Source organism: Taurulus bubalis (assembly GCF_910589615.1).
Source record: "Taurulus bubalis genome assembly, chromosome: 11".
In the NCBI taxonomy this organism is placed as follows: Eukaryota; Metazoa; Chordata; class Actinopteri; order Perciformes; family Cottidae; genus Taurulus; species Taurulus bubalis.
This window is the reverse complement of record NC_136599.1, coordinates 13471927-13496010: the sequence shown is the minus strand read 5'-3', so window position 1 is coordinate 13496010 and position 24084 is coordinate 13471927. Positions and strand designations below refer to the sequence as shown.

General features: G+C 38.9%; 1 protein-coding gene across 1 annotated transcript; it reads right to left on the bottom strand.

The window, feature by feature from the left end:
• Positions 1 to 226: 226 nt before the first annotated feature.
• Positions 227 to 17325, bottom strand: tead3a (TEA domain family member 3 a). The gene is made up of 13 exons (XM_079226557.1): positions 17239 to 17325; positions 11966 to 12208; positions 5935 to 5999; positions 5659 to 5721; positions 4310 to 4321; positions 3791 to 3901; positions 3635 to 3678; positions 3473 to 3534; positions 3251 to 3384; positions 2983 to 3153; positions 2417 to 2557; positions 2159 to 2311; positions 227 to 2031 (listed from the first exon to the last, which is right to left on the bottom strand). Exons 2-13 carry the CDS (start codon positions 11970 to 11972, stop codon positions 1918 to 1920), a joined length of 1077 nt encoding a protein of 358 aa, XP_079082683.1. The 5' UTR covers positions 11973 to 12208; positions 17239 to 17325; the 3' UTR covers positions 227 to 1917.
• Positions 17326 to 24084: the final 6759 nt, after the last annotated feature.

Here is a 24084-nt window from a genome sequence, read left to right as displayed (position 1 = left end):
AAGTTTGATACTTTGTGTTTGACAAATATAGGATTTTACTTAACTGGGATGATAACAGTTTTAAATGGTATTTAAAAGATATTAAGGATGATGTCCTCTCTTATGCAACTACGTTTTATGATGAAGACATGATTCTGCAAACACCATGTGGTTTTATTGGTATAGCATGAAGGCACAGATTTAATTCACTGAGCAGACTGGACCAAAAAAGGGATGCGCCACAGCCAACCAGAGTACATTGATGGGAAAAATAAACAGATACACATTTTGGCTGACCACACAGTGAATTTTTTTTTTTTTTTTAAACCAGTTGGCTTTTACGTTCATGATAATAGTTAAAAGATAATCCTGCCAGGAAAGGGCGTAATACAGTCAAGTAACATTTACTATATAAAAAATACTGGTAGCAATGTTCACCAGAAACAAAAAACAATACATTGACCAAAACAGAAAGAAAGCAAGTGTAAGCTGGATAATTTGTTAGTGTTATCAGACAAAAATCTACCCCAGTGCACTGCGGGTAACCTTAGTGTGGTCTGTACCATAGATCATTTTGCAGACACCAAAAAAGATACAACCAAAACACCCATCATTTCTGATGTTGAGGGTAAAACTTCTGGCTGTGCTGGTAAAATACAAAGAAAGATAGTTCATCTTTACAAAAACAAGTCTATTTACCTTGTTTTGGCTTATAAACAGTACCATTACAAGTGTAGTGTACACGTCCTATACATCAGTGCTCCTCAGGTTACGGCTTTATGAACCAAAGCACATTCTTATCCCAACTCACGCGGAGGTAGAAATACTGCAGCAAACCAACGCAGTTAGACTAAAACAGTATTGTGTAAATGAACAGTAAAAGATCATTATTTCATTCAAAATGCTGAACTGAATCCGAAACTGGCTGGGAACTACTTTGTTTCCAAAAACAAGGGAGTCAAAAATTAAAACACCTCTTTAACATGGGAACAAACAATCTCCACCCCCCACACACACTGTACCACTGGAAACCTTTGAACAGTAAATACACCTAAAAGGGTGTCCCTCTTTACACTTTGACAATGTGTTTAAAATATAAATACGACTTTTACGTCTTCACATGTAGTGAATTGCATTCTTGGAAAAGGCACACTCTTTCACACTATTTCTGTCATGTGATCCAAACAGTTTTGATTAAACCAACTGGAGTATAATGATTCTCCACACCGAGCAGTGATAGAGGATACGGATAGGATCAACCAATTCCTACCTTACAGAGCTACAAATAGGCAAGGTGGAAGAGTTAGATTAACACTGGTTAAATGATTTGATTGCCAACCTATATTCAAACTTGTCTCACATCAGTCACACCCATGATGTAAATTCATATGCTTGGAAAACTCCCTTGAGGAGAGAACATCCATTTTCAGTGCACCACAGCTAGATTGTCATTGTATATAATGTATATGACGGAAGAATATAACATATTAAACTTGATTAAGTGTATTTTGGCTCTTTCGCTGGTTTCGTTGTGTCAATGAATTCAATTTCTTATGAAAAAGAAAAATCTTACACCCATAATGACATTGAGAGTTGTGCACAATCAGATTCACCAGGTGATTATGTAATTATTCAGGCATTCGACTGAATAATTAAATTGGATAACACATACTGATAATTACGCGACATTTTGGTAAAAACCTCTAAAAAATGAATTTAAAATTTAGTGTTTAAGTCATGGGATGTTAGGAAATGTGTGCATAGTTTGCAGTGATGGAAATGCATACACAGTGTGACTACAGTGTGACTGTTGGTCTGTTAAAACTAGTGTGTATTTAGAGTAGAGGAGTGTTGATTCTGTGTTTGAGCTGGAAATAGTGTTTATGCTGTATATATCAAAAAGTCTGTGGAGAGTCTCTGCGTGCACGCAACGTGCTGCTAGTCGTTAACTAGTCGATAAACATGGTACTGTGCACCATGTTCACTGGTGGACACTTCAAACACAAAGGCGATGCACAGCAGAGTCTCCTGAGTCTCTCTGTTGGACACCACCTGGCAAGAGAAAGAGGGGAGAGAGGAAAACGTTGTCAGGATTTAATGATGAAACATACAAACAAACACCAGGCCAGAGTTACATATGTGGAGTGTAATAGAGACGCACACACAAACATATACACACCTGTAGGATGGTGAAATTTTCCAGTACACTGTTCATCATGTATTTCTCTGGCAGGTGTTTGAGCTTGTGGATGAAGTTGATCATATATTCACACATGGGTGAACGATTGATGCGGAACACATACTTCCCCCCTTCCATGTGTGCATATTCTGTCTGAATGGGAGGAATCCACACATACACGTCACAATTTAATCGCATTAATATGGTAGATATGAGATTCTTTATTCGCACTTTTAAAAAAGTTGTTCCCTTTCTTACCTCAACCTTCTCGACCACCTGTTTGCCAAAGGAGCAGACCTTTGTTGAGACACTGATGGTGATGTTTTCTGTACCACTGTACTGGCTGCTCACGCCGTAGAACACACCAGCGCCCTCCTCGATGTCGCTGCTCAGGTCAGCCTGGAACAAGCACAGAAAGATGGAGTAAGTGTCAAAAAGAACAAAAACAAATACTGTCTAGTACAGCACATATCTGGGTCAGGAAAGAAATACATCCACTATTTGTGTTTTGGTGAGTAACACTCAATGTAAACAAAAATAGTTTTTGTTTACAAGAAAACTCTACAGGCAACTACCAGCTTGGCTTTGCTTCCCTCGTGTGGTGCAGCAAGTCATAACCGGAGATTGTACACTGAGTTGCGTAATGTATAACACCAGGTTAAATCAACTATCTAATGCGACAATCTCTTGACTCGTCTGTGATCATTTATCATTTGTCTGTGATCATTTATGAATCAATGAATGTATTTCCTGCATTAGGCTTTGCAAAGTTCTCAGCTATTAAAATGATCTTATCAGGCAGAAAACTGGTTTTCTGTACTGACCCAGAACTTGACGAGGAAGAATGCGTTGTGAGGCCCTTTTTCATAGAGCTCCTTTAGGCCTCCTTTCTTCTCAGAGAACTTGTCGTAAATCTGCCTCACATCTATGGACTCCAATACGGGGTCACTGTAGCCAGGGTTTGATGGGCCAATGAGTACGAAAAGGTGTTTATACTGTAGGGAAGAAAGGAGAAGTGATTATAGAGAGGAGACATAGTTTTGGCAAATATATATAGATCGTTGAATTATATAAATGTCTGGATGTCTGTACCGTCTCCCTGTCTCTCTGGATCTCCATAAAAGCAGAGTACTCCAGGAGCCGTAGTTTTGCTGAGGCGATGGTTCTGTCTTGCCATACGGGAGCTGCTATAGCTGCAGGTCGTGGGGGAGGCAGGGGCTCATAGCCTGCCAAACATTTAAACCACAAAAGAACAATTACATACCAATAATCATTGCTATTTACTCAAATCAGTGAGTTTGTGTTCACACTTACTGATAGGTGCAGGGACAGCGGCTGGTAGTGTAGTGTATGGTGGCTGTGCAAATGGCTTGATGCTGCAAAGAGGAAGAGTAGAAACAACAAAAATGAGCAACTGTACGAGCAACAGCACAAGACGTACTCCAATTTGAACAAACCAACAAATCTGCCACTTACTCCTGAGAATGTCCAGGCTGTCCAGGCATAGGGCCGGGCCAAAACTGAACAAAGGGAAAGAAAGGAAACGGGACAGATAGTATTACTCAGAGTTTTACCCAGAAGGTAGAAAAGAACAGATGTGTTTCTGTATGTATTTGTTTTTGTGTGTCTCACTCTGACTGGTGGTGGAAACGGAGTCTGGGGTTTCATTACACTAGCAGACACAATCTGAGCTGATGAGAGATTGGCTACTGTCTGCAATGCTTTGTCTTTGGATACCTGGTCCTGAAAGAGGAAGAAAAAGTAATACACAGTGAAAACTTGCAATCTTAAAAATAAAAAACCCAGTAAAAAATAGGTTTCACACTCCAGTCAGCCAACCTCCAAGGCCAGTTTAGACAGCAAGCCAGCCAACATATTATAGAGTACTTCAGCATGATGCAGTAACTACGAGGGAAGACAGGACAGAGTGCAAAGCAGATACAGGGGGATGCCAAAGCAGGACGCGCACCAAGCTAGCAGGCTAGGAGAGCTAACTGGACCATCACCAGTATTTAACTAAAGCCACTAAAAACAAGAGTATTGTGCAGGTTTGTTGAGTTTGGCAGTAGAACTGAATTGTGGACTAGCAGTTATGTGATGCCAACCACAAAGCCTGAAGCAGAAGATTGTAATTGTATAATCAAAACTTACCAAGTTCATGGCCTATGGCAAAGAAGACACGTTAATAATTAACTTCAGTACATTAAAAAAAAACAGCAGTTCACAGATTCACAATTAGGTGATGAGGGAAAACACCTTCCTCAGTACATATACATCTTTGAAATGACTCCACCTCAGACCTACCTTGTCAAACACACTCACAAACAAAAAGGTATCTTACGTTGACAGAACACACTACATCCTATGCATCTGGGCGGTGTAAAAGTGGACGTCTATACCAGGAAATATACTGGCGTGGAAATCTTAACAAGTTCTCCAAATGTGTATTAGAGTGCAGCAAGTTAAATGCATTTGGTGCAAAATGCAAAAATTATGTCACAAAGAACGTTTATTACGGTGAATGGTAAAACCACAAGAAAACCGCTTCAACGGAAAAGATATAAAGACTGAGGAAAATGTCTTAGAGTGAGAACGTGGAGATCAGAAATGATTTAAAAAGAGAAATCTTGAAATTCGTAACATGTGCACATAGAAGGAGGGGGGGGCACATTTAAAACTCCCTGTATGTCTGTGTGTATGGAAGCATTTATGTATATTACTACTGCCATGCACATGCTTAGGTCAACCGAGCCTGCTATTGACTGTAATATAATTATCTGTCCATAGCCACAAGCCTCTTAAACTAAGTGAACTGCTCAACATTAATGCCATGCATTATAACAAAAAATATATATTTTCCACAAATTATTATACACTGAAGCCTTCAACAAATCTCTCTTATGCACTGAGCAACGCCAGACGACATTGAACACTGACAGAAAGCAATGTTTTAAAATATAACTAGTTTGTAAAGCCTGTCATGTTCCCACGGCCATCAACTAACACTATCTCAGTGCCCTCATGATGGTATTACAAATCATGCACCTAACTTTTTGTGAAATGGATTTATACTTCATCAAGTTGTTCCAGTGGTCTTGCCTTAGATCTCTATCTGATCTTCCTCACTACACTGAATGCATGTCATGCGTTCTGATTAAAATGTTCCTTTCGATTGTAGTACGTACAGTAAGTAACCTCAGCAGAGAAGCATAAATCTGCCATAAGCTCCGACAAAGACTTCTATGGTGATTTAATGTTTACGTTAGCTTGGATTTGGGTCACATGCAGAGCGAAGCAGCTAGCATGATAAAGTCAGTGAGCGTGTGTACCTTGAGCTTAGCCTGAATCTCACGAGACTTTCTCTTGGCCAAGACTTGCAGGTGACTAGAGACCTGACGAAAGACAGGACGAAGGACAGAGGATGGGAGGAAAAAGGAAAGGAAAAAGAAGAGGGGATGTGACTACAGAGGGAAGGGAGAGTTGATTCAGTGGGGACCCACCTTGATGCTGGTCTGGTATTCTCGTACCCTCTTACGTGCCAGAACCTGAATGTGACTAGACACCTATGAAAGCAGGGTTACCCCCATGAAAAAAAACACATTCACAGGATGATTTTGCCATTAAAAAAAAACATTGTCCATTAATTATCAATTTAAAAAGGTGAATGGGTAATTTACAACAATATACAAATAAACACTTTAGGAGATATGAAAGGTGCACATAGCAAATCCTAAAAACTTATGTAAACATTGGTTCTAAATAGCAGCTGTGCATACCTGTTTGCGTGTGCGCGTCTTCCCTGTGCGTAGCTTGATATAGCGAGCTATCAGCTCATTTCGACCTAAAGTTGAGAAAGTAAAAGAATACAATCAGAGTGTAGCACTTAAAACTCAAATTTGAACAATCACCTAATTATCTCTTTGTTACATTATACGTGTTGGGCATGAAAGGCCCTATAACTATTTATAATCGTCTAAAATGTCTAACAGAGTCTAAATCAGTAGCACATTGTGCTCCTACATTGTGCAATGTAGCTTTTGTCTGTGGTATGTCCACAAAATGGTCCTTCGTGTTTTAAATTACACTACTCTGACCGCTGGTGTAACCAATATTATTTGTTCACTGAAACAAAAATGACCCTAAGAGGCAATGACGACATTAAGTGCTCTGACACAGCACTTGATCTCAAGTCTACTGCAACACGGCAAGCCACGCAGCCTCTATTTTAGTTTGTATCTTACAACATTAATCTTCTTAAGTACAATCAGAACACACCTGGTAAGACCATGAATCTGTCATGTTTGTCAGCCTGGCAGGGGGGGCACAATGTAATGATTTTAACAGTGCAATTTGATGTTTATTTTGTACTGAAATCAATCTTTGTATGAAGAAAACAGAGATGAAGATTCCAACCCATTTGAAATAAAGCCAGAATAATATAAAAATTTAATGCAAATGCACTTTCAGTGAGAGATGGTGAGGCTACTCGTGTAGTTAACGGGCTTCACAAAAGTGGTCACCACAGAGTGCACGATCAGTCCTTTCTTTCTCCGCCTCCCCCAGCTCCAACCCACACCAGATGATCTGCTGGTTTCTAAATGGAACTGGTGAACAACTCACTATTTACCCTGCTGCAGATGTTAGAATTAGAAAGAGGCTAAAGATAACCAGACGAAGCCTTACAGACTGCTTATACAGCTTTTATCTTTTAATCACACAATGCACCAACATCCTCAACATCACCATCCTCCTTTCTGGGAAGTGGTGTGATCCTGTAGGGACTTGGGTCACATCGCGCTGAGTCACATCAGCTTTGGCATTACCAGAACACAGAATTCCCCAAAATCAACAGATGGCTCTGACTCAGACCAGGCAGTCGGCTCCTATTCCCAAAACAGGACACATGCGCTTTCCTGCAGCCAACCACATAAGGCCAAACTCATTTTCATCAGAAGTCCACTCACACATTCATTTGTTTTATGTGTGTTATTTACACCTCAGTTAGGAAACACTATGCTTGTTCAAAAAGTCTTCAACATGTAGATTTACTTCTCCGTTTCCTTCTTCTGTCACATAAATCTAAGGATGCACCGATCCAACTTTTTCAGTCCTGATACAGATACCTGAGCACTGATCTGTTGCAGTGCTTATTTAAATGAACATTGTGTAACATTTAGGAGGATTAATTGGCAGAAATTGAATATAAAACTATGTTTTTATTAGTGTATAATGAAAAGGAAGCAGGTCTTCTTCTACAGAGTCCGCTATGTTTCTACAGCAGCCCAGAATGGACACTAGCTCTGGCATGTGCCGTTTGGGTTTTTGCTTTAGCTTGAGTAGCTGGCTACAGAAACTCGGTATTAAACTCTGATGTAACTGGTTCTTTTTGGTAGTACTTTTGAATGTTTCGGAATGATTTAATATCATGCTAAAGCAAGCATTGGTGGCTCATGTGGTGAAGTAAACCAGGTGAAGTGAAGATTACTCGAGTTGACGACAATTGCTGCTACTGCAATACAACTTAAACAAGTAAATATGCAATACTTTATCAAGACAACTGTTTAATAAGCATGACATGTAAACAAAGGTGAAACCTACTTCAATCTGCTTTGTCGGCAGTCTATAATCCGCCGCTATGTTTACACAAGCGCAGCAAGCACGATCGGCCAAAAGCCTTTTTATTTTTACCAGGCTGAAACAGAAGCTGTCCGTCTTTAGTCTGTTTATCTTAGTTTGTTCTTATAAACTTCTTTACTGGCTGAGACAAAGCAGACAGGAGGACTGAAGGAGTGACTGATACCTTGTGATGTCTGTGTTCTTCATTATTGATTATTATCATTTATAAACTTCACTCAAGAATGTCACTAAATCTCACACAATCTTCCTTTAATAAGATGTAAGCCTCACTGTGTGGACTGAGATCATTATTTTATGGGGAAGCCAATATTAGTTTTGACTTAAACATTGCTTTGTTAACTTAAAACAACATGTAATAAATAGGTACATAGACCTAAATCTACTAAATTGTTATTTATTATTAAAATAATAAATCACACACCAGCAAATTAAAAATTAACAGGAATTACAATTCAAATCTAAACCTCTTAATGCAGCAACAAATTGGTCAAAACTTTATCAGGAATTACAATTCCAGCATATGTTTGTATACAGTATGTTTATATATATAAAACCATGGAAATTAATTGAATAGATCATTGTCACAATAACTGATCCAGCTATTTAAATCAGTATATCCCTCCTTAAATATTTTTGTGGGGATCAAATTAGGAATTACATCTTCAACTAAAAAGAGAGTTGAAGAGAGCAATTTAACCAAAACTAAAACAAACTTGAATCTAACTTTATTTGCCCATGATTTCAATGGGACTACACAACAAAAAAATAGGAGGGAATGACCAAAATGACCCAACTCGAGTTAGTCCTAACTGTAAATGGGCACCGGCCCCAAAGAAATTCAACCCCATCCTAAAGCAGATTTGATTTAGTAAGCCTTTGGCTTTGTTTACCAGGGCCTGGAATTACAATTGTATTCCCATCAGAAACTTGAAAAAAAAAAAAAGAAAGCCATTTATCAAATTTCTTTGGACTATAACATTTGAGAGAGACAATGTTTTGGAGGAATTGTACACAAGATCATTGGTTGTGATGCATGGCATTATGAATAATTCAGAATGGCTTTTAGAGTGTTTCCATTACACATTTCCAATTATGTAATCTCCATGTTGTACATATTCTGAATAGATTAGATGGTTGTTGATTTCACCTATTAATTGCTACTGAAAATATGAAGGATTCAACATGTGATTTTACCCCCAAAATACGCATCACTCAGTAAAGTGTAAGTATTTGAACAATATGGCAGATGTTACTCTTGATAAATGTGTCTTATTCTTCACATTCTGGGTAGAACCTGGGTAGAACTCTCTTAAAAGTTCATTCTTAGTTTGATAAATAGAGAATCCAAAAATAGATCGTGCAATTAAAAAAATAACATTAACATGATGCTATAATAACAATAGCACCCTCTATTTCATCGGTGTCATTCTGTGAGTGCAATCTTCTGAGATAGTGATCTGTCAGTGGATCATCCTAATTTGGGAATACATGCTTGACACGTTAATCCAGGGTGACATCATGATAGCTACATGTCACTGAGAGCACAGACTCAAATACAACTGGCCTAGTTTAGCAGAAGGTGGTACATGTATTCTTGAATGCAATGAAGTAAAGTGTAAGTAGAGTGGGATTTTAAATATTACAAAATTGGCATATTAGTTACATTTTGTATTTTCCTGGTTTTAACAGCTATACTAAGTGATCTAATTTTCTCAACATGAGTTAAGAGAAATGAGCAGGAAATGGTTCCGACAGCTTGACTGCTATATCCATATCTACTTGAGATACTTTTAGACATGAACTGTTATCCATAAATTATCTGCCAAGTTGACAAGCCAGTTGACTTCATGTTTCAAAGGGACTCCAGTTCATTAATGTGTTAAATATGCACTGGTTATCTGACTATTTTGGACCGAGTGCTATTATCTTCTATACCAGTCACACTACAAATGGGAAGAAGAAAAAGTCAATTTATAGTATACAGTAACTCACAAATTGCTATGTTTTACTCCCCTTGACCTACTAAAGGACGTTGTAAGGATGGGGTGTATTTAAGGACAGGTGATCATGATATGGGTGGTGTAGCGCAGACATAATTCCTGATGACATATCACACCATAATGACAAGTGAAGAAGTTTGATTTTTTTTCACAATGTTTTTAAATTCAATAAAGTCTTATTACCTGTAAATAAACAGATATTGTTGTACTTAGTTACAAAACAAACAAAAATATGCAAAGTTTGAAAACTATATGGGGGAGTCAAAGTTGTCACAGTTTTTATTAATAGGCAGTGACTCAAATGTTTGGGGCTGGTTTGAAAATGAGAGACTTGAGGGTTAATGTAAGCGTGAGGATTATGTTCAATCTCAGTGTAGCTTTCCAACGTGTGAATGTGTGTACCACTGGGACTGTCCTTGTTTATTTAGATGGGAGTAGGGGTGGTCAACACAGAAGGCCCACACTTCCACAAAAGGAGAAAATGCTGCTGCAACGTTGAAACAAACTTTTCCTTTCTGTCGCATTGGATCACATATCTTGCTAACCTCACAACACACACTCACACAAATGCACGACACAGGTTACTACAGGCAGCATGCCAACACTCAGGCAAAAAAGCTAGGAATGTTGGATGCTAGCCAAGCTTCTATAAGGTAGGACGAAACCATCAAATACATCGAAGCTGTAGTCGCAGGCAGCGTCCTGAGCAGATCCTAACCACATAAGCAGTTATTCATGTGGCCCAATAGACTAATACAAATTAGATTTAAAGCAATTAGTGACCAGAGGAATTGGCAATAAAGCAACTTCTTTATCTTCTTACCCGAACCTGACCTGAAATTTCAACCTGCTCGCACTTTTGATCCTGTTATTTCACCTCAAGCTTCAAAAATACTCATTTCACCTCAATCTCCAAAAATACCTGCAGGCAGTTCACCTGAGCAAAAAATAAGAGCACAAGAATGATCAATAAGCCTCTGGGTTTCCAAATGTTCAAAGTGGAACACAGGCTTTTGAGGGACGCCCTTGGAAAACCAAACCATATCAGGCAAAGTTTCCGTTTTATATAATTCTGTCAAACTTAAGACTGATAGAGAGTGTGTGCAGATCATTCATTTTGGCCATTATACTTTATGGTAGTGGTGTAACGGACTGTAGTTGATCCGCGATCTGTACGGACCACCTGTGAAGTACGAATTAATTACACTTAAAAATGGGAAATTATGTTTTATCTGCAATTGTTTTTGGCCGATATTCAGTAACAGAAAATGTGATCGTGAGATTGCCATTGATGCTTTCTAGTAGACGATCCCTTATAATGCTACATCAACAGATCTGCGTTAGAATCGTCCGGAGGAGAGCTCGTAACTTTGGCTGCAACCAACCTAACAGCAAACATACGGAGGTTCCATTCATGTAAATTAGGATGCGTTAATGCTTGATTCAGTAAAAATGAGGATTGGGCAAAAGTTAATTATAATGTTATCATGATGTGTTCAAATGCAATCTTGTAAAAAATAGTTTTTGGTGATAACCTTGAATAATTACAGTTGTTTTAATATTTATTCACAGCAATGTATAGATATTAAAGAGTGAATGATGACCGGTTAAACTTTTAAACACCAGCTCAAAGGAACGTATACTAGTAAGTACTATTGCCAAGAGTTCTTTTAAACAATAGAAATACAATATTTTATTTCCTAATCATTTGAATTGCGTGTTGTTATGCAAATAACTACAATTCAGACATTTCCCATTTACACAAACTTCAGGGCAATTGAAAATATATTTTGGCAATAGTCTGGAGCCTTGTATACCAGCTTCTTTAACAAACCAACAACCAAAACGATCTGAATAGGACTGAAATGGTTCATCTGCGATTGGCAATTTGTATCAATAGGAGAGAAAGAACGTGATTGGGCATCTCTAAAAGTTATATTTTCTCTCTATTTTGCTGATTTTTTTTTACTTAAGTGTAATGTTTTGTTTACAATGGGAAGTGGCTTTACAGTGGCTGAGGATTGGAAGTATCATTCCCTACTGGTACTGCTGCAAAAGTTGAGATACTGTATATTGTAATTTTAAAGTCATCACCATAAACAAAGGTGAATATGCTGGATGGATGGATGATATAATTGTTATGTTAGGTCAGAAATGTCCTGTTCCTCACCATACATCTTCCCCTCGTCAGAAAGTATGATCTTCCTCCTGCCACAGGGAGGGTAGATGGCCAGAGCTTCGTGAAAGCTCTGCTCAATGTCTGGACTCCAAACTCCCTCTGGGTCGCCATCCAATCCACGGTCCGCCCCATCTGCCACTCCTTCTCCATCGGCGCCGTCCTCCTGCGCCCCGTCAGGGCTGCCACGGCAACTCCACTCCGACGCAATGATGACGGCTCCTGACCACAACACACCTAGAACATATAGGACAAGACATTTTCTAAAGATTTCACATCCTCTCAATTACTGTTGTTGCGCCTGTCAAACTTCCCATTCTTCCATGGCACTCAATTTACAATGACAGTAGCGATTTATTGCTCAAAATTAAAAGTAGTTTTTAAAAACAATGGTTCTTTGATTTCCCACAAAGTAGACAAAAAGAGCCTTTACATTTAGTCTGCGAATGATTTTGATGCCCGAAATAAAAACTTTGCCGGCAGATTTTAGCTGTAACTAGTTGTCAAATTAAGCAATGTTTTAATGTTTCTAATGGCAGCTACATGAAATACTAAAAGGCTATGGCTATCAGTTATTCTTAGTGTGTGTGTGTGTACTCTATATATATGTTATACAATGCGAAACAGGAATGTTTTAGATTTGGTGTGGATGGGCTCATAGAGATTGTGATTTATTTGCACAAATGATTCACTTTTGATCTTAAAAGACCGTCAGTATGTAATTTTGTTCTTTTATAACCCTGTCTTGCTGATTAATTTGTTAAATGTAACACTATTTTGGTTAACACTCTCTGGGCTTGCCCTGAATCCATGTTTTAACATATTAAAACAGCATTACACCAAAATATGTACCACAATGTTGAGAGCACAGAGCAGCATTATTTTGATAGCAGATAAATTTAGAAAAAAGGCATTGCAATCAGCGAGGGGATTAAAGAAATTAATGCAGCTGTCTTCTGGATCTTTTGAAAACATAGCATTCATCTTGAAATCATCTATTACAGCAAAACACAACCCCTAAAGTGTATAGTCCGTGAACAAGAAATAACAAACAAAATACATTGTTGAGGTTACAATCTTTTTTTAATCTTCAACCCACCAAAGATCTAGCTCTTTGGTGGGTTAAAAATACAAAAATCAGCTCTCAACCGCACATACTCCTCCCTACAACAATAGCAGCCTGGAAATCATTGTTCCTTTTTTTTTTAAACGTTGTTATCCAAATGAAAACCAATTGATCTTAAATTCAATGCCCGTTTCAAGCATTTTGTGAGTAACATACATACAAATACAGTTATGTTTGAAACTCCTGACTGGACATAATTTAATGTATGTTGTTTTGGAGTGAGAAGTAGAGAGAGCAGCACAGAGCATGGAACTGAATGAATGTGGCATCCTCACTGAACCACACAAGTGATGAAGTTATTCAATTAAGTATAAAAAACAAACTATAAGCACAACATTTAGTTAAAATATAGATCCTGGACCAGTAGTAGAGCCTAACTCTCAGGTGACTGAACGCGCACGCACACGCGCACACACACACACACACACACACACACACACACACACACACACACACACACACACACACTTTCTAGGTTTTCAAATGTGAGGATTTGACATGTTTTTTTTAAATCACATCAGTTAAAACAAAGAATTTGAAGATGCCACCTCAGGCTCTGGGACATTATAATGGCCAGTGTTCACTATTTTCAGGCATTTTATAGACAAAACAATTCATTGAAAAAATAATTAGTAGATGAATCAATAAAGAAAATGATTGTTATTTCATGTTCATGAAAGATGACAATGGGGCAATCTATTCACTTCAATTCTATGTTTATACTGGAATTTGTTTAAATTTGGACCAATTAGTTGCTGAATTAAAAAGGTTGACACTTGAATTGTAAGTCGTATTCAGTTTAAAAGATGTTTTTTAACAAGTTGCTGATGTATGATTTATTAGTTTAATAATAGATAACAATTCAATAAATAAGTCAATCTTTATTATATTTTGTTTTACAAAGTTAAGAAAGCAATGTTTAGGTCAAGCCTTATGTTGCCCCACACACATAAAAGAACGAGCCATGCAGGTTATTAATTAAACACTAGTATTAGATCAACACTTGCTGTCAGCCGATACCCAAAGCTCAGGTATAGCTCTCAGTATCGAGACAAAAAAACTCAGATCTGTGCATCTCTAGTTCTTAATTTGTACATGCTCGCCAAAATGAATTGAACCCTGTGAGTTTTGAATGAGGCCCAACCAAAAAATGGTCACACACTTTATTCATTCAAACACACTGTGACAGACAGAAGGGACCATGGTTAACTTTGCGGCTGCGACAGATTTCCTAGACTCCAAATATCTCCACACATCACAGTGAGAGATCAGATTCATCTGAAGTCGTTTACAGCCTCCATGTACACAGGGCGTATTAATAGCCCTGGCATCTGGGGGATAAAGACCTGACAAGCAAAATGGCAAAACCTTAGGAGCTTGTGAATTTACAAAGACACTGGGAAAGGTCAATGAAGACACTACAAGTTGGTTGAGCTATTACAGTTATACCAGTTAGTGATGGTAAGATAGTCATTTTCCGTTCGCTACTCAACCTAGACAAAACTACTTTAAGAGGCAGTACTTGAGCCATATGCACTTCCCAGAAGCCTGCAACCTAAGGCCACATGAGGAAATTACACATTCTTCTGTTATTGTTGAAGATGCTCCAAGTCTCCTCAAACACATGCACACATATGCAACATTAATACCGCTTGGTGTAATGTTTTCCAGAGTGTGGGTAACATGGTGCCTGCCACAGAAGAACCACAGAGGATCAGTGTGGTCGCAAGAGCTTCCCCTGCTGTGGTGGGCTTATTGGACACTCTGCACAGGGCCTTCCCAGTTTGAATCACTGCTGAAGGGCCTGTGCTGTTGCCATAACGATCAGACAGGCCCTTGTGAGATGGTTTTGAGAGAGCAATGGCTGAAGCAATATTACAACTTTCAAGTCCTCTCGAATATCACAATCTCTGAGAAGTCAGCTACAGGGAAGATGTTTCCGGGTATAATCCACAATGCAACAGAAGTTCACAACCTGTGGCTGATTCATCTGAGGGGTCACAAGATGATTGAATGATTTAGAATTTCCGGGCTTCAAACTAATCTTTGCTATTTGTTAACGTCCTACTTAACTACTCAAAGCTCATGTCCACACTTATCTTGTGTTCCAGACAACTCGGAACTCCAAAAACGACAACTTCTTACAAAAAAAAGGAACAATAGAACGCTACTTAAAAGCAAAGAAGCAAAAAAAGTTTTACTTCTGTGTGTAAGGTTCTGATAAAATGACCCAAACTTCCGGCAATCCTCCACATCCCAGGGCCCATTTAGAGCAAGTGCACTAGCTTTTATTTAATTATCTTCTGATTTACAGGCATCTCTTTCTGAATGTAAGTCTATGGAAAAACGTGTTTTGTTCCCAATTGCATTACGTGACGGACCCAGAAGTTGTAATTCCCGCCTGGCCACTGTGTAAAATGTCTAGTGATCTAGGCGTCATGATGTTAATATGCAAGGTGGATGCACTGCTTAGAGTTCCATTATATGTACGCTAGACAAAAAGAAACATCAGTTTGTCACAGTCAGCCATGATTTTGTTTAGGCCGTGTACCTAGAAAGCTTGGAGGGAAAAATATAAATGGAAATTCTGACCTCCACAAGAATGCAGCACAAGGCCATACTGTGGTGATTGGTCTGAGGTATTCAATTGTTCAATTGTAGGGGGGGGGGGGTCACAAACTTTGGAAACCACTGATAATGGGATAACATAGGGCATATTTATTTGTCTCTGAATGGCTTATTGGCACACAAAAAAGGAATATAGATTGGGTTATGTAACATGTAGCTGTTAATACACCCTTATTTGTTGTATTAACAATGCATTATGGTAATTTCAATAGTGTGCCACCCTAAGGACAATGTAAGCAAAACGCCACTTCAATACTTTTCTGCATATCCATATATGCAGAAAAGTATTAATAAGGTAAATAAGGTCAGAGCAAACGTGTACACACATACAAATGAATAAGAAAGCAAAGTAAAAAAAATATTACAATGTATAAGTGTAGTAAGAACATGGCCAGGGAGTGCATACATCAGGACTGATGGTATGGAAACGTTATTTTGGCTAACTTTAAAAAAGGCACCACAGCTACAGTTTACCAAAGTGTGATGCAAAGTTAGGACAGTGTGCACTTAAGGCATATGTGGCCCCTGTCCGTTTCAATATAACTCCCAGTGGCCAAAAGGTCAGATGTTTAGTGCAGAGAAGCCAGAGCATTGAGCTAAATAAAGCTATGAGCTCAGCTAACATTGACAAGAGACATGCACATCACGGCCTGCCTTCTGCTCCAATGGGACCAGTGACATTATGATTAACTGAGCTAGATCTCATCACAGTACTTTCAGATTAACATGGCCACCTCATCTGACTACTACTACTACAACTACTACAGACTCTAGTAGCTTTAAGACTGCAAATCAATCCGACTTTAAGCTCTTCGTAGGAGCCTAAAGATCAAATCTTACAGAAAGTGGATAACTCAGTCGGGATGTGAGTGCTGGAGACGAACAAAGGTGTTTCTTCACCACAGTCTTCTGCTGAACCCGTAAGACCAGTCTCACATGTTACTGACACTTTTATAACAACAGCAGAGGATTCCTATCGGCTAGCATGTAACGTCAGAGCTCGCGAAGAGGGAAAAAAAAAAAAAATCACACTCCAACGGTTGGAAGCCGTTTAGCCAACTGTGAGTTGGCAAAATCGGCTTTTGAATCAAAGTGTGTGGAAAAAACTATGCCTAGCTATTGTTAAAGCAATGTAACACACGACAAAGTGAAAGAGGCGGTGCTATTGTATATACTTCAGTGGCTATTTTACAGTCAAGTCACTGATAACACACTCGAGCTGGCATGCTAGTCGGTTAGCTCGCGAGCTAATAATACCTCAACAAACTCCAAACTAAGTCCAAGAGACGCCTGGGAAGTCACGGCGAGCACGGCCACGAGAGGAGGAGGACACGCAGAAAAGGGAGCTCGCTGCTCGACACAAGGAGCCTCTGATTCAGCAAAGCGGCAGCGAGGGGTGGAAATGCGAAATATGTCAAATATCCCAAAACTTCAAGCACACACGAAGCGAAGCAGCTGCCGCAGCGTGAAAGTTTCAAGCACACAACAAAGAACTATGTGAGAGCGCACTCACCTTACTATGGCTTCCCTGCCCCGCTGCTGCTACAGGCACACACTCGTCCCCCGTGCGGGTTTCCTTTTCCAAAAGCAGTTCGGCTTCACTGTACCGCGAGTATTTTTTCCTCGGTACAAATAACCGTGTTTGACAGAAAAAAAAGGCGGAATGCCAAGTATGAGTTTTGGTATGAAATCAACGCGCGGAGGAAAACGCACAGAGGCGTGGCGTCGAAACACGCGCACACGCAAAAGTTTTGGGTGTCCCAACGCAAACTCCTCCCATGACACCAGACTCCTGGTGGAGGAGGAAAAAAAGGGGGGATCGGGAGGGATGGTAGTGTTGAGAGTAGGTCACTTCGATGACCCCTCTCCCTCGTATTGCGTTGATTTACATATATGCACTGATAGTGGAGAAGGAAGAATCTATTATAAGTTTAAAAACAACAATGTGTCTTCACTATTTGGGCTAAATAAAGAGAGCGACAGGCTAAATCTGTGTCAACAGGTTTGTGCTAATATAACTTTGCTTTATTACCGAATCGTGAGGTCACCTTCCTAGATTACTGTGTTTAATTTAAAAATGATTATACTTATCTCAAAAAGCGATTTATTTTACAGTCAACACTGATTTATCTCAATTCATAACACAATTCAAACATTGCTTCCTTTCTTCATAGGACCAATATCAATCCATTAACCTTCCACAGCTGTACAGTACATTTATCAATTATTATATTTAATATATCAATAATTGTACATATTCAAACTTTGTTCATCATCAGGCACCACCAAGAGAGACATGGTGACATGAGGTTCATTGAACATCTTTATTTAACACATTATTTTTCAGGCAACTAGTGTGTCTTTTACTCATCTATTTATTCAAATATATTCTGTACTAATTATATATTTACGTTATTACCATAAGAAGAAACATTTATTGTAAATTCCCTCTTATGTCACATTACATATTCTGAAACTATACATTTCATTGTGACGTGCTGGGACATTGGAGGGGAAGAGGCTGACAAAGCTGCTAGGGGATCTAGATAGGCTTGGGTAAGCCCTGGTTAATGATTTACATCACCTACAGTATTATTCTCCTATACTGACAAGGTGAGAGTAATTAGAGGAAAGGGCCCTGCTATGCAGTCGGCATGTAACAGTGAATCTATTGTAAAAGGAGATGTAATGGGCTCTGGATGAAATGTCACGAGACTGACAAAGAGACTTAAACACCCTTATTCTCAACACACACCCCCCTCAACTGCTGACAGTAAGCTCCTGTTTAATGGTACAGATTAAATGCTGATATCAGAGCAGGAATCTTGCAGGAGTTACCTCTATTTCCAACAGTTGGAGTCGGATCAGAAGTGATCAGTGAGGGTTGATGGCTGAACTCCCAACATTATCATCCCAATATATTAAAGACCTACATGAACCTGCATCTACATGAAAATCACCAACTTGATGTCCCATTGGAATGATGTTATCCCTGCATATGGCCACTAGAGGGCAATATTATAACAGGCATGAGTATTACTATTTAATGGCACTAGCAGGCCATACATAGATGGTTGATGAAAAAGTAGATGCCATTAAACAATAAGGAAGCTTTTTTTGGGGGGGGGAGGGTAAATGTTTTATTTGGCTCATCGCTGTGAATGTATTAAGATGCTCAGAAAATAAAGGCCATTTAATCGTTTAGTTGGGTCAAGATGAATGACCAAGCCAAAACTTTCAATGACAAAAGAAAACATTAATTTGGAACAAACAAAAGTGATCAAGGTAATTTTTCTGATAATGATGACAGACTAGCCTCAGGGCCTCAGAGGGAATTAGATAGACAGTAAATGACAGATTGCCTAACATTATATGGATTTACATGTACAAACAAGTGTTCTCTCTTCCCCAGTGAGGTCTGCGGCATTAGTGGAGATTGGGTAGTTATTTTCTCTCCCAGTTGAGAGAGAGAGAGAGAGAGAGAGCGAGAGAGACAGAGAGAGAGAGAGAGAGAGAGAGAGAGAGAGAGAGAGAGAGAGAGAGAGAGAGAGAGAGAGAGGGAGAGAGGAAAAAAATGGATTTCAAAATTAAAATTCTGTCAGAAATAAAAGCCACAATGCACCTTGGCATTGGCAAAGAGTTCAACTTTGTTAAAATATAGAAAGCATATGAGAAGTAAGCCTCTATCTGGCTCTCTCTTTTATTCTTCAAGATGTTCCACCTCTGTCTCAGTCACTGGAACTGGCTGGAGGGCAGACTCTTTAGGATTATTCATTTCAGTCTATGAGTAGTTAGGCTGCACTTCATTATGGAAACAAAGAAAAAGACATTTCATGGTTCACGCCCCATCCCTTTAAGTCTTACAATAATCTAATGCAATTGAATCATGAGTCCAAATTCCCAAACACACACACACCCACTTTATGTGTTTATAATATAATAATAATAATAATAATATAATATATAATATGACATGATATCTAATCTTAACCCAGCACCTCGTAATAATTTGCTAAAATGTAATTTTCTTTCTTTCCACCCAAATATTTATTGACTGATCTATGTCTTATTTACCTTCTGCATTGGTTACTGTTTTCTTCTCTTGAGTTTTCAGTTTCATGGATCATGTTTACAATAAAATAAATATCCTTGTTACAGTGTGTGAACTGGTTCCATAAATCACATTAATAGATAGTGGAGACATACAATTTGAGCTCACAGTAGGGGAATTCACACACGAGAGGTAACGTTAACTAAAAAAACAAAAAAACAGCATCTTCAAAAAAGTGGGATTATTCCTCAGGCATTTCCTATATACGACTCACACATTACATTTACACAAGTTGTCCACTAGATGGGGCGCCTCATCTAACTAGGTTATAATGAGACTCCGTGACAGTGACGTCTTTTTTATGAGCGGATGTTCTGTTACATAGATACACAATTAGGTTTTACTCTCACTATTACTGACCTCTGTTAGTGAACAAGGTGTTGCATGTATATACCAAGCCAAAGAATAAAGAAAGAAAGAACCCATAGCACCTATTGCAGAAGACACATTTATTTAAAAGCTACAGTTATCAGTGCCGCCAGAGATGTCACACTGTGATTGGCTCCTGTTTCTACCAATGAGCCAATCAGAGCAAAGCATAAACTGCATCAAGCCACCTGTTAAACAAGTACTGCATACACTTGTACGTGTTATCTAAAACTTAAAAGAGTCATCGTCTATGACCTATGTGGATTCAGTTATCACATTACATAGTGAAATAGTGTATGAAGCTAAATACATGATGAAACATTTTATGTAGACATTCCCCCTCATTCAGTTATGCAGATTGTTTACTATATGCAGCATTGCTTTGGCACACCAGCTGGCAGAGCCTCGAAGCAGGTAAGCAGCGGTCTAGTTGTCTGGTTTTCTGGTTTTACCCCCTCACACACACACACACACACACACACACACACACACACACACACACACACACACACACACACACACACACACACACACTTGGTAAACACTTATTTTAATCGGGCAAGCTAGTAGCTTTTAGCTTGCAACGTTACCTAGGCCATAGCCTATCTATTTAATCAAGTACATTTTATTTAGCCCAATAGCACCATTTTTCTTCAAGGGGCATTTATTCGCCAGTCTATGGATCATTTAGGGATTTATTTCGAAATAGAATAATTCAGCGACTGTAAGCCACACTAAATAAATAATATTGGGCCTCTAAACACCTGACTTCACACTTGACGATTGTATTAACGTTGCTTTGCTTGATCCACTACAGTAATAAGAGCACATTTTTCTATGAAAATAACATCTATCTATCTATCTATCTATCTATCTATCTATCTATCTATCTATCTATCTATCTATCTATCTATCTATATGTGTATGTGTCCCTCACGTTATTGATAAACTGAATAAAAACAGAACCATATATATATATATTTCTGTTTTTATTTATATTTTATATTATATATATATATATATATATATGTTTCTGTTTTTATTCAGTTTATCAATAATGTGATGGACACATATAGATAGATATGTGTATGTGTCCATCACATTATTGATAAACTGAATAAAAAGAGAACTATATATATATATATATATATATATATATATATATATATATATATATATATATATATATATATATATATATATCTATATATATATATATATATATATATATATATATATATATATATATATATTAATGTTTGTTCTGTTTTTATTCAGTTTATCAATAACCTGATGGACATATACTTCTATGGCTATAATTTCAGTGTTTATATGCATGCCTTTACAATATTTTAGCTCATGAGCTAATATATGGGCATATTAGCTGAATGCCTATAGCCAACTAATTATGTTGGAGTATCTTTAGGAAACATGATAAGAAAAAAAGTTTACATTTTGGAAGAGTTTAAAAAGGTTGCCCATTATTTAAAGGTTAGCCTCATGGAAGAGTGATAAACAGTGAAATAATAATTACATTTATTATTGATTCTCTCAAATATATAATAATTTAATCAGTCCTGTCATTAGAGAGCATTATAAGTACATTCTAACAATAGTTTAGAGTAAATAATAAATACATTATTAGGCTGCTTTTGATGATAAACTACCTCAACTTTACAATATTAAAACCCCTGTGCCCGAAGTTGAGGTGAGTAAATCAGTAACAATCTTCATGCGTGTAACCGCGTACTTAAGCAATAAAAACAGAGTGCCCAGTTAGCTTTATCTTTTTTAAATAACGTCAATATTTAGTTTCAAATCCTCCCAGTGCATGTGTAAATCTGTCTGTACTGAGCTGCTTGCGTTATTGATATCAGGAGAGATAACAAAGTGAGTGTGTCCCTGTGTGAACTTGGTGTGAGCACCAAAACACACTGTTATCAGATTCAGCTGTCACACTCAGTTAAAGGCAGACCAACATCACAACTGTGGCACAGCCGTTCAAAACTCTGCTCACAGTCTCAAGCCGTGATTAGCTTTCATGAGACCTACTGTAATGCTTCACTGTTGCTTATTATACATCCTGAAAGCATGTCACAAACTTCTCTCTTCCTGTATGAAATAAAAAATGGTTACTGTGCATTCAGAGTGTATCTGCTGCTGCAGTACAGTCTAGCTGTGATTATATTTGTCCTCCCCTCCTTCTCTCTTTTGCAAGAGGACAGGAGAGTCAAGAGTTGGACGATTGCCAAAGGAGGCCGTCCCGCCATGCAGCTGAAACTTTTACAAGCCAAGCAGGAAGAGACACGGCGAGCGATCGAAGAAGAAAGGAGGAAAAGAAAAAGTGAGAGACATCTGAGCTCCTTTCTCTCCGTTTCTCTCCTCTCTGTGTCTGTCTGTCTCTCCCTTTTTTTTATTCCTTGTTAAAGCCATACTGTATTTGCCCGCCTTCATTGGCAGGGGGTAAGTGTAGGGCTGGAGGACAGGACGGGAGTAGAGAGAGGGGGGCGGGGGCGTTGGGTTCAGAGAGTTCAGCTGAGGAGAGAAATAAATGCATAAACAACAAAGGAGACGTGACGTCAGGCTGAGGGGCTGTCCAACCTGCTGGCTGAATCTGAGCCTCCATGGAAGAACCGGATTGTTCGCACCACATGTGTGTGTGTGCGCCTCTGTACAGTATGAATGTGTTTGATTGTGTGTCCCCATTGTCCTATCTTCGAGAAAAGACTCATGTGGAGTTAAAGCAGAGAAGCTGGACTATTGTGGTCTGTTTTGTCTCCGTGGTGAGTGTTTGAGGACTGGGAGAACCCTCCAAAAGTGTGTGTGTGTGTGTGTGTGTGTGTGTGTGTGTGTGTGTTTGGTCAGTTTGAGGACAAAATAACTCAAGTATTACAGCAGCTACTGCGAGGAATCAAGTGTTTAACGTACAACAGCCTTGTTCTTTGTCTTTAAGTGGTAGAAGTACGTTTTAAAAGAAGAGAGTGTTTGTTTCCAAATCAAAAAGTATTCCTGCTTTATTTTTTGAATTACTGCATTTACAAAATGACGTCAGTTCAGAAGCAAGTTTTGATTGGTTGGCTCGGCTTGGGATATCCGCTCAAACACCAGGGATTGGGTCGCAACCAGGCTATACATAGGTTTCAGCTATTTATGAACAGATGGATTTATGTTTTCTCTCCGAATGGTTGGGGTCATCTAGAGGCGACAGCTCGCTGATCCAGGAGCCATTGGCGTTCAACTGACTGGCCGGAGTGTGAAGGCAAAGGGAGATGAGGGAAAGATGCCAAGGGATGGGGGGGAAAAAGTGACATTCTCTGAAATATCCACCCTCCTCTCCTATTGATCCATTTAGCTTAACTCCCTCAAACCCCTCCCACCGAGGAGGACAGATATTATCCCCGATGGAGGGAGAAGGCGAATTTGCGGAAGGATGGAGGGGGACGCAGAGAGAAGACAGACTCCTCTTTGAGGCGAGAGAAGTTGACAACAAATGTCCATCAGTTTAGAGTTCAAATCTCAACCAGTTTGGGCTTTTTTTTAATCTATTAATTGTAAAATAGATGGTGAGATGGAACAATATGGCAGAGGCGCTTGTCTCTCGCCATCTGTCTGTTGCTGCCGGATCCAACAAGTACAGTACGGGGTGAGAGGTGTGTTTCGGCTGTTCGATGATTAACATACACATTCTCAGACTGCTGCCGGCTGCTGTCCTGCTGTTTTGTGTAATCGCATCACGACAGTTTCTTCTCTTTCTTTTTATTGTCTGTTTGTGTCTCACTCTGTCTTAACTCTTTTTCTCTGACTCCTCCTCTTTCTGTTTCTCTCTCGCTACAGCATGTCCCTCCCTTCCTCTTTCTGTCTCTACCCCCCCCTCCCCCT

Coding starts and splice junctions, on each gene's coding strand:
- tead3a (XM_079226557.1), bottom strand. Junction 3,679..3,790: donor CGTTTCCACCACCAGTCAGA/GTGAGACACACA, acceptor CCCTTTGTTCAG/TTTTGGCCCGGCCCTATGCC. Junction 2,558..2,982: donor TCTTCCTCGTCAAGTTCTGG/GTCAGTACAGAA, acceptor TGCTTGTTCCAG/GCTGACCTGAGCAGCGACAT.